Source organism: Apiospora aurea (assembly GCF_038362705.1).
Source record: "Apiospora aurea strain CBS 24483 chromosome Unknown utg000003l_segment0_segment0, whole genome shotgun sequence".
NCBI lineage: Eukaryota > Fungi > Ascomycota > Sordariomycetes > Amphisphaeriales > Apiosporaceae > Apiospora > Apiospora aurea.
The window spans coordinates 1,389,856-1,402,248 of NW_027117390.1; the positions used below are offsets into that span (position 1 = coordinate 1,389,856).

Sequence of the window (12,393 nt, forward strand, 5' to 3'; positions counted from 1 at the left end):
ATACACGTTCGGTCAGCCCCCAAGAAGTCGACATATTGGTCAATACCATTGTTTTGTATTTGTGTTTGGGCAGCGAGTTGAAATTAGAATAATCACGTTGATAAATATATTTACTGGCTGACTTATCCACTGGACGGGCGAAAAGGTATTTCTCTCCCAACCAAGTTTGGCCCAAGTACGATGTCGAGGCTGGGACCATGAGAACGGGACATTCGTTGACCTGTTTAATTAGCTATAACTTATTCTGGCTATTTATCCGATGTCTGATATGTGACAGGTTTGACATGAGCCCCATATCGTGTTCTACGAAGCAAGCAGGTACGAGCGTCTAGGACAGGCTCCCTTCCAGCCCGAGGTGTTCTTTTCGACTGTGAGGCTGCCGGCACCGCTCAGGAACAGAAATATCCGGCTGTGTGCGACTATGTCGGGACTTGTACAACTGTTGAACGACGTCGCACCCAATAATGAGTCTCGTAAGGACAAAGGGCAAACAAGAACACAGAAAAAGCATAATAGCGACGGGTGTAACCCAAGCGGTCCAGCTCAAATTGGTTACAGAGCAGAACAAAATAGCTTCAAACCCTCCTATTTCGTCTCCTTCTCGTTTTTAACTATCCTTCCCCTCTCCCCCCAGAGCCCCCTTTCAATTCATTTCAAGCCTATCTGGCAGTGCCAGAAACCACATCAAGAGCAAGTTACTCTCCAAACCTCCCTCCCCCTTTGTTAGCCAAAAGAAAAAGAAAAAAGAATGCCACCCATACCGCCCCCGTCCCCAGCACGCACGGCGTCGAGCTGCCCGCCCGCTATCGGATCTGCCTCCTGACGGACGAGTACACCGACTGGGTCAAGGCGCTCTACAGCGACGGCTTCCTGCTCCGGGTCACGCTCTGGGCCGCCATGAGCCGGGCCGCCCCGCCCGGCACGTCACGGGTCAACCTGGCCCTGCGCGCCTTCACGGAGCTCGACTGCTTCCACCGCTACCTCGTCAACAGCGGCCTGAGCTACGCCATCTTCGACACCGAGTACGCGTTCCGGCGGGCCGGGTCCGCCGAGGCGGGAGGGCATGTCTATTGGGGCGACGACGGGCTCCTTCTCGCTGCGCAACAGCAACAGCAGCAGAACGGCGACGGCGCTCATGATGGCGATGACGACGATGACGACGCGGAGGTGGACCGCTTGGTGGACGGGGTGGATTTCCCCCTTGTCTGCTACGGGCTGTCCCATGACGCGTTCGCGCCGCATCCCGCGGCGATCCAGAAGGTGGTGAACACGTTCTACCCGCTGCGGGAGCCGGTGTTCGAGTACATCCACGAGCAATTGGACGAGCGCCCGCGTGAACATCCCGGTAGGCGGCCGCCGAAGGGACCCTGTGAGATCTTGGTACGTAAATCCTAGTTTTCTGTGCAGCTCATTTGTTCTCCTGGACGGAAGAGGGAGCAACCGGCAAAGGGAATCAGAGTTGTGAGTGGTAAAGAAATGCTAACGCGTAGATGCCGGGCTTTCACTCAAAACTGTAGAAGCGCAACGGCTGCATCACCAAGCGCGGCTACGAGGGCCGCGGCCTCATGACGGCGCTGAACCGGTTCATCGCGCTCGAGGCCCGCGCGCGCGGGTTCCGGGGCCTGTCGCTCGGGACCAACTCGCGGTCTGTTTTGCGGAGCTATCTTTTCGATACGGATGATGAGGAGGAGGGCGAGGACGACAACGGGCAGAAAGTGCCGAAGAGGGGAAAGAACCCGATGGCGGCGGCGGGAAATGCGAAGTTCGTTCTTTGCTTACGTTGACGATTTCGGCAAGTTCTCTCTGGCGGATTTCGGCGTGGAAGAGGAGGGCGGGAAGGAGGTTTATCCGTTTCGTGGATACGGGTGCAAGGAGAAGTCGTGGACGATCTGGTGCGATCTGGTGCCGCCGTCGCCATCGTCGCCGCCGCGGTCGTGTTGAAGGGTTACTCACCGGGGTGGCGGGACAGATGTTGATAGCAACTTGCATGTAGCCATCCTCTTTAGGGGCCATCGAGCGTGATTATTACCATGGCTCGCCTTTGAAAACAGACTAGGCCTTTTCAAGCCTCTCTGTTCAATGAATTGACACCAAGTCTGGATCTTGGGCCTTGCCTTCTCTGACTGGAAGGAACATTCCGTGCTTGCATTCTGAAATTGGGAAGGGGCAGCACGACTGCATAGCTCCTTCCGTTGCAATGAGTCAACCAGCAATAATGGGTTCTCTGCCAACTTGTGCTTTCACCTGCTCACAACGATTCTTTCACACCTGAAGCTGAAGTAACCTACTCAGACGTTTCCAATAATTGATTTCCCCAACCATCATCTTTCCATCGCGTTCATGATACTATCGACAGAAGCAATCCATAATGGTTACAGCCGAGCCCCAAAGGATCTTGGAATGGAGGCCGGAGTCGCAGGAGGCCTACACCTACTTCCGTTCTATTGACTGGTGCCGCGACCTCCTCCTCTTCATCCCCGGCCTCCGCCAATTCAGGGTCGACTACGTGAACCGCAAGGCCCACGGCTGGGACCCCGTCGTCAGCGGCATCCTGGCCCAACCTTTCGCCGCCGGCGTCCGGTACTTCCTGAGCACCCTCGCCGGCGCGAAGACCTTTGCACGTCTGGACAGTCCACAGAACGCGAACAGGGTCTTCGAGACACGTCATGAGCCGAGGCCGATCACCGATGACTTCCTCAACCACTTGCACCTCGTGCCGGCGTTCGCGTCCATTCCCGAGCAAATAAACCCGTTCCCCCAGCATATCAACTTCTACCCCCTCGGCGCCGACCTGGCCGGCGCGCCCGACATAGCCCACGGTGGCGTCATCGACCTGCTCATCGACAGCATCTTCACGCAGATCGGCTTCGTACACGCGGATCCTCACGCCCAATTCTTCATAGACAGCATTTTCGTCCGTTTCCTGCGACCCCTCAGAATACCACAGGCGCCACAGAACACGACCAGCTCGCAGCAAGATCACATGCAGCAAGATCATTACGACCGCCAGAGTTCCTCCCCCTTGTCCTCGGCAGCAGTGACGGTCGTCGGCGGCAGCTGGAACGACAAAGGCGTAGAGTACAGAAACGGTGGCGCTGATGGAAGCATTGGTGGCGGCGGTGTGGCCAACGTAATTGTGCGCGCCCAGATAGACGCCTTCGCGACAATGGAAGGAGAAGCTAAGATATGCGTGCTGGCGCAGGTGGAAGCGGAGGGCGGAGTAGTCTGTGCTATCGGGGAGGGTGTATTGATGGAGAGACTAGGAAGCACACTTTGAAGTTTGTTATTACGACTGGAAGAGACAGATTACGAGACCAAGTGTATAATCGTTGCTGCGGTAGCCGGCATTCCTTTTTGGACTCTGCAGCATAACCACAACGCAGTTATATGTTCCAATCCCAAAGCAAAATCATTCATACAAGAAAGTGATTGCTGGAATGAGCAGCATGGTCGATGTGATGTCTGGATTCGCGAATGGCCTCATTCTTTCTGGTCATAGGTAAGGTCGACGTATGTGGAGTTGAAGGATTCAACATGCTGTGCAAAAGTCATTTGTATGCATTGCTGTCGGAGTTTGGTATTGTCAGGAGTAGCTACATTGGTTGGAGTATCCGTGCTTCGGACATAAGATGCAACCCCTATCGGCTGCCCCCCTCAAATGACCCCTCCAGATTTCAGATGATTCTAGAGCCCCTAAGCAATAACAACAGTATATAAAGGGGTTAAACCTCACTCGTCTATCAATTAAAGTAGATTAATCTCTTCCTCTTTTTTTCCTTTTTTCACTATTATTAATATAACTAAAGAAGCTCGCATTGCTTAAGCGGTCTAGGCCGTGCTAGCCGGCGAAAGCATTAACTATACGGCTAAAGACTATAATATTAATAAGGGCACCTATTAAATAAAAGGGTTTCTTTAAAAGGCTAGTTTTAAGAGAATATAGAAAACCTTAACAAGTTACTTACTATAATAACTTTAATACACGGAGTTTAGGTTAAATGCCTTAAAACTTTAATTAAAAAGAGTATAAATAACTAAGAAAAAATCTCTTTTATAAGGATAAACGAAGGAGAATATATTACTTTAAATTATATAATATCTATTTTTATTTAATACACGTAATATTTAATAATTAAAAGTTTTATATTACTCCTATTAATTTCGAATAAAAGGTATTACGACCTTAATCGAATTTATATAATAACGAATAACGATAATATATAGAAACCTTACTTTAAGTCGCTAAATAACTGGGATATTTAGGGATCCGAGTTCGGAAAAAAGCTAAGGCTTTCGAAACTTAAGAATATATTAATCTAAAACGAAAAATCGATTAAATGTCTCCTTCGTAACGACCACTTTTAATCGACTATCCTAAGAGACCAGCGTAACCGAATAGACGATTATTTATTAATATCGGCGAAGGTTTAGCTTTTAATTAAAATGATTTATTAGTAATATTTATTATTAACTTAATAAATAACGGCCGATCCAGTTTTTAGCTCGATTATATTATATATACTTATAAAGTAAAAAAATATAAAAATTATCGAAATAAGGTCGAAAAGCTTTTTAATTAAGTACTAAGTATCGTGTCCGATATATATAAAAAGACTTATTACGATAAAAATAGCGACCTAAACGGTTAGTATACCGCCCTTTGCGAAGTTAAAAAAGTCCAGGATAGCTATTAAATAACGGAAATTAAAAAGGTTTACCGTGCATCTATTAAATTTCTTATTAAGATACCTCGAGATTTTAATGCCTAAGTTATTTAATAGGAAACCGTAATAGTCGAAGGTATTCGAAAAAGGTACCAGAGATATTTAACTTTTAAGCTTAATATTAAGACTTTATCGTTACTCTTAAACTTATTATAAAGAATTAAGTTACTAATTTCTAATTTAATAAGTAAAATAATATTTATTCGGAGCGAATAAAGTATTAGAAAATAGCTTTTAACCTAAAAATCTTTTAAAAAATAATAATAAAAGCTCCTCCGGTATTAAAAATATTTAAAAGGTTATTTATTACTTTTAGGGACGTTATTAAAAACGAACCTTATACGTAAAACTTTAATTAAAGCACGATAGGTTAGAAAGCCTCTAGGTTTAGTTTTAATACTACTTCGAAAAGGCTATTAGTATAGTTACGGAAGAACGCTTAAAAAATAAGCGTTAAAAGGAAAAGAGAGGAAACTAATACGGAGTACGGAGTATATTTCGATAAATATATTTTAATTAACTGCTTTTATTTTTTCCCGAATAAAGCTTTTTAAGGATAGAGAGTATTAAGACTAATTTAAAAATTTATAAAATATAATATAAATATACACACGGAGTTAATAAAAAAAGTTAAGCGATTAAAGAAATCGAAAAATTTTTAAATTAATAACTCGCGTTCCGAATAATCGGTAAGACTAGAGGTTACTTTATTATTTAATAAGTATTTAAAAGAGCCTTTACTACGGCCACTTACCCCTTAAAGAACTTAATAATCCTAGACTTAAGGATTACTATTCATATTTTTAACTAAATTAATCGATTTAACCGATTCCGGTAAATACACTTAAATGACTAAGTTTATAAAGGAAATAACTCGGTTTAAATTATCGGCTACGAAAACGTTAACATTACCGTTAATAGCTTAAAAAGAAGAACGATTATAAAATTAATAAACGTAGCCTACTATAAAGACTTTAACTATAACCTAGTATTTTTTAAGCTCCTACGGTTAAAAGGGTATTAATAGGATAATAAGGCTTTAAATAATTACCTACGCCGAAAAAATAATATAATCGTTTACTACTTAGTAGAAAAATTTAATTAGTTTATTATCGAAAATATCCTAGAGTTTTACACTTCGGCAGCTTTTTATACGCGTAAAAACTAAATTAACTCTTAAACGAAAAGAGTTAACGTAATCCACGGTTTAATTAAATACACGGTCTAATTAAACACTTTCTTTTAATTTCGTATAACTTATATTTTATACCTTATACTTTTACCACCTATAATAATAAATTAATAAAAAAAACGATATATAATTAACGCTCTAAACGCTTTAAAAAACCCTAAATTACGCGTACGAACCGCAGCGCGAATATATAATATCCTTTATATAATTTTACATTACCGGCGTTATGATAATATTTTACGACGAAATACGTAGTCGCTAATATAAAAGCTTACGAATTCCGAAAAATAATTAATCGTATAATATATAATTGATTTAAATTCGTAATCGTTTCCGTTTCGAATAAATAATATTAAAGATATAGCGAATTAATTATTTAATTTACGCGACGCGGAACGCGTCGATATTAATTAAACCTCTAATTTCGTATAACGATAATTAAATCTCCGGACACGTTTTAACCGAAGAATCGATTATTAAAGAGTTTTTTACGAAAATCTCGACGCGTATCGCGCGTAGTTTACTTTTATACGAAATATAATTAATAAATATAGAATTTAAAAAAAAGATATATATAATTTCGACGAAACCGGGGTTTTTTATAAGCTAAATCTCGTCCGAAATAATTGTAATTATTTCCGATTAACGCGGAAAGTTTAAAATAATATAATAAAGGAACCGGGAATAGGTTATAATAATATAAAACGTCGAATTACACGGTTACGCTATCCTTTCGTATATTATTTTTACCGGGAAAACGCACCTTTTTTCCTAGTACGAAAACAGCCTATTATTAAAAAACTAAGTAATCGTAATTACTAAAAATAGCTAGATTACGAATAAAAAAAGCGAAGACTAAATTTAATACTTTAATAAATACACGGAGTTTTATATAAAAAGTATTTACCGCTTATTAATCCTTAACGGTTATAAAAGCTACTACTCGATAGTTTTCGAGTTTTACTATAAAAAAAACTCGATTATTATACTCTATATGCTTTTTTATTCGTCGTATAAACTCCAGCTTTTTAATATCGGCTATTTTCGTGCGTTAAAAAAGGCGTACGGGAAAGAAATTAAAGGTTTTATGCGGGCGTATATTACTTATATTTTAAAAGAAGACTTCTTACCAGCGTTTTTAAAAACGTTCTAAGCGATTTTCACCGTTTCGAATATATAAAGAGGTTTTCGAGGGACTAAACTCGTCCCGTATAATCCGGAATATATTATTTTATAATTAAATATAAAGCTATATACTTTAATACTTCCGGGAACGTCTTTCGGCTTACCTATTCTTTAGGAATTAAAAACCTTAAATAATTCGATTAAAACCTAATCCTAAACCGAATACGTTCGAAACCGTATCATACGGTATTAAAATAGCTCTCCGACGTCGATTTTAATTAGACTTAACTAAATTACGAAGAATATAACGTAAATAATATACCGGCTCGCTTTTTTAAAAGGTAAAATAACCGCACTACGAAAAATAAATAAAATGTTTAATCGGCGCCGCCGTACGAAAAAAAAACGGCTATAAAATAAAGGATTATTTCGTATATAAACTAAAAAAAAACCTATAATCTTAAAAAAACGTTAATAAATAGTTATAAAATAAATCGCGCCGAAATAATAATCGTATAAAAAAGCTTAAAACGCGCCCGCGACGCTATAAAATTTACGAGGAACCCGGGTATAATACGCGTACCTATTAAAATAATATAAAAGTATTTAAAAAGGAAGATTCCGATTAATTTTAATATATTAAATACGTTGTGGTGGAATTAATTTATATTTCGTTATACGAGGCCTTAGAAAGTGTTTAATTAAACCGTAGATTACGTTACGAGTTTAACGTTAAATAATAAATGGCACCTTCGATTTAGTTATTTTAAACCCGAAGCTATTTTACACTTAACGAATTACTTTCGGGGGGTAAAAATAAAGGGACTTTTTACCGTTTAATATAAAATATACGGTGTATTAAAAGCGAAACGTTAAATTAAACGATCCCCGAGAATAAATTTAACCGAACTAGGTTACTATATTATAATAAACTTTTATAATTTCGAACTAAACTTTAACGGTAATAAAAACGTTATGCTCGCGATAAATTAATATATAGGGATAATCTAGGATTACTATCTTAAAAATCGAGAAACGATAACTCTTATTATAACTTTTCGCCATTTTATTAGGCTCTTTTAAAAATAATATAGCCTTAAAGTTCGAGTTATAAAATATAATAACAAAATTCTAATTAAAACTCTTAGCGTAGCATATTAAATATAAAACTAACACTTTATCCTTCTCGAGCCCTCGGCGCCGTATACTTAATTATAAAATAGAGCCGCCGAACGCTCGGGGAATATAATTAAAAAAAACGCTCGCGCGATAAAAGCAGGTTTAAAGCTCTCGAATTTCCTATAGAAAGAAATCTAAAGATTAGTAGTTTATTTAAATAACTAAACACTTAAATATTCCCTTTATTAGAAAACTCTATATAAAACTCTTTACGCTTATATAATATATAAAAACGGCAGCTCTAAGGCGAAAAGGTAACTAAACTTAGTTTATCTTAAAGTTTACGAATATAAAGCTTATACTTTAACGGCTAACGCCCTAAAGAAATCACACCGGCTTAAACGATTAAACTCGAAAGTATAAATTAAATACCTTATTAAGTATAACTTAACTAATATTTATAGGGTGTAGAACTTATTAATTAACAAGGTTTTCGCCGTTTAAAACGTAATATTCAATAAAAACTCAGTCTTTAATAGCGCTATTTAACGACTACGGGATAATTTTCGAGAAGTTAATTATTAAGCTTTAAGCTAGCTTTTATAATTAACGGCGCTTTTAAAAAAGGTAACTTAACATTAAATATAACGATTTAAAAAGAAGATAAGGATATATCGATTAATTTTAGCAATAAAAAAATAATCTAATAATTAAAAATAATTCGAGCCCGAAAAATTAAATAAAAAAGAAATCCTATTTCCTTAATAAATAACTACGGACGAAAGGAACGGAAAGGAGTAATTACCTTTATATTACCGTAACCTTCGTCCTATTCTTAACCCCCGAGGCATCGCCTACCCGGCCGATTTCCCTCCTTACTAGTACTATTAAAAGTTTTACTAATAACGGAGATCGTAATCGCATAGGCCCGGAAATAATCCTGCCTAATTTCCGGTACACATTATTAAATAAGGTAAAATCCCCTCCCGTTTAATATATAAACTAGCAGTTTACGTTTAATATAGAAAAAGTATTTATTATTATAAGCTTAATTAACGGGAAAAACGTGAGTAAAGCACGATTTAAAGTATTTTTAAATTAAAAACCGAGCTAATTTAATAGGATAAAATTTACCTCTTCGGTGCTTTTTTTAATTAAATATTAAAGGCATTATTAAAAAACATTAAACTTTATAAAAAGTAAATGCTAACTCTACCTAAAAATTACCGTAACTTTATAATATACTTATATAAAACACTTTTTAAGGAAGTAGAGAAGCAATATTTACTTAATTACCGAGAAATAAAATCATGGACGGAGATTTCGTTACACTAGGCTTTAAAACACTAAGTACTTAACTATATATAGGTTTACGTATATAAGTTTAATAAATATAGCCGGTTTATTAAATTTAAAACATGCTTAATTATACGTAATAATTAATAAGTAGTGTTTAAATATAAAAACATATATATATTAACGTTAACTAGCCGTTTTTTCGAGCACTAATAATTATTACGGCTAAATTCGACTTAGAACTAATCTAGTATAATACCGTAAACGCGTTCGTTAACGTTAAAATCAATAAAACCGTTTATATAAAACTGCCTCCTAGCTATAAAAAGGCAGCTACACTAGCTAAATTAAATAAAGCTTTATACGGGCTCCGAAAATTACCACTATTATAGTAAAAAAAGCTTACTTAAACGCTCCTCGAGCTTAATTTCGTTTAAATCCCTTATAAACCTTATTATTACTTAAAAAAGAATATATTAATTTTTTTTATATCGACGATATCGTTATAATATTTAAAAATTAAGAGAGGCATACGATTAATTAAACGATTATACTTTTAAAGGAATACTATTAATTTACAAGCGGTAATAAACTTTAATAGTTCCTCGGAATTAACGTTATTCGAGACCGCGTTAAAGGATATATTTAGCTATTATAAGCCGACTATATCGATAAAATTACGTAACTATTAAATTAATTACCGGAGCGGTTATTTCGAACTCTTATAACTTAAGACGAGCTCTTATCTTTTAACGGATTTATATAGCTAAGCGAGGTTAATTTATATTAAAAAAAGATCGGTTTAATCTTATATACGGCAGTTATTACTTAACTAGATATCGTATTTACCGCCTCTCGCCTATTTAGATTTAGTATAAATCCTAGACCGTTATATTATATTATAATAAACCGAGTCCTTTAATACTTTTACTTTATAAAGTATCTTATATTATAATTAAGAGGATCTAATAATTTTATCGTAGTAAGTAACGCTTTTTTCGCCGATAATTTATTAAACCGAAAAAAGCTTATAAGCGTATACTATAAAACTGTTTAGCGGCACTATTAATTAATAAGCTAATAAGTAAGAAACCGTAATTATTTTTATAACGGAAGCGGAGTTACTCTCTTTTATTTAAACTATTAAAGAAGGGTATTTTATTTTTAAACTATTAAAAGAATTAGGATTAAGGCTGGATACTTAAAAGATTCGTTTAAAATACGATAATTTATAAATAATACGGCTAATTTAAAATGAAATTACGGTTTTAAATACTCGCTTAAAGCATGTGGACATTTATAACTATTAATTAAGGCAAGAAGTTCGTATTAAGACTCTTACGGTTATATACACCCCGTTAAAACATATAATTACTAATGGTCTTACGAAAGCACTTCCTTATTAAAAGCATTAACGATTTATTAAATAGATCGGACTAATAAATATAAAGGAAAGGTTTAAGGCTAAATAAAAAAAGAATTTAACTTTAAAAAACTTCGAAGTAATCGAAGAGCTAATTATTAAAGGAGAAATAGATATCACTAATTATTAACTCGTTTATCTTAAAAAGTTAATAATTAAGGGAGTGTATTAAATAAAAAGGTTTCTCCGAAAGGCTAGTTTTAAGAGAATATAAAAAACCTTAATAAGTTACTTATTATAGTAACTTTAATACACGAAGTTTAGGTTAAATACTTTAAAACCTTAATTAAAAAGGGTATAAATAACTAAGAGAAAATCTCTTCTATAAGGATAAACGGAGGAGAATATATTACTGTAAACTATATAATATCTGCTTTTATTTAATACACGTAATATTTAATAGCACCCTTCGTAACCGACTTAAGGGTTAATATTTAAAAAAAGAATAGGATAAGACTCGGCAATTATTCACCCCTATAGAAAAGACCTTTTTAATTAAATAAGCCCTTTTTTAAGCTAGCCTAGGCTACGCACCTACGCACCGACTCTTTCGCATATATACCTAACGTATCCTCCTTATAAAAGGGGTTGATCACCTTATCGGTAAGCGATAAGTACACCGTTTTCTAAAACATTATCCGGCCCTTAAGACCGTACGTATTAAAATAATAGATTTCCGACGCCTCGCATACACATTAAACGGGGCCGTGCAAAGGTTCTTTAATCGGCTTAACACTACTATTATCGTAAGCATACCCCCTCGATTTAAATTTAACGCTAATAAAATAGGGATTACGATAATAATAAAGGAAAGTATTATAGTAATCGATCTTACCGCCTATTAAAGTTTAATATAAAACGACTCGGCTAATCGCGAGTAAATAATTATTTTAAAGTATATTAATATTATTAATAATATCCTACCGCTTTTAATTATATTTAAAAACTAATCGATTTAATAATAATAGTTCCCTTAAAAAAAAGATAAAGTTAATTATAAATATAAAGATTAAGCTTTTAAAGCGTTATTAAAAAAAAATTTCTAATTTTATAACCTTAAAATAGCTAAGAAAAATCTTTATCCCTTTAATTAAGCCTAATAACCTTAATTAATAAAGGCTCCTAATTTTAAATAAATATAAAAATTATATCGATAATAACTTTATATTAACGGCGTTAAAGGCTAAGGTATAACTCCTTTACTTACCACTATATAGCTTTTATATACTTTAACCCTTAGATATTAACTCTTTTAAAATCCTAAAAAAAGTTCTAAAAAAAGCTCGACCTAGTATACGCCGTCACTAATAATAGCTATATTAAAAAAAGGGACTTCCTTTAAGCCTAGGCTAAAGCACGTAAAATAACCTTTACCCTTAAAGTTATCGCTAATAAATAGGTAACAACTAGCATCTACCCCTTTAATATTAATAAACCGATAAACAATAGGCTCCGTTACACTAATATAGTACGAGCTATCGATAAGGCCATCGCCGCCGAGGATACGCGCCAGC

At 36.1% G+C, this 12,393-nt stretch overlaps 2 protein-coding genes across 2 annotated transcripts; both read left to right on the forward strand.

Moving 5' to 3' along the window:
* Window positions 1–464: 464 nt before the first annotated feature.
* On the forward strand, window positions 465–1,941 carry PG986_004282 (uncharacterized protein; the record flags this gene model as incomplete). The annotated part of the gene is made up of 4 exons (XM_066840504.1): window positions 465–473; window positions 748–1,380; window positions 1,518–1,645; window positions 1,764–1,941. 4 exons carry the CDS (start codon window positions 465–467, stop codon window positions 1,939–1,941), a joined length of 948 nt encoding a protein of 315 aa, XP_066703131.1.
* Window positions 1,942–2,368: 427 nt separating this feature from the next.
* PG986_004283 (uncharacterized protein) lies at window positions 2,369–3,277 on the forward strand (the record flags this gene model as incomplete). Its single annotated transcript, XM_066840505.1, has 1 exon — window positions 2,369–3,277. One exon carries the CDS (start codon window positions 2,369–2,371, stop codon window positions 3,275–3,277), a length of 909 nt encoding a protein of 302 aa, XP_066703132.1.
* Window positions 3,278–12,393: the final 9,116 nt, after the last annotated feature.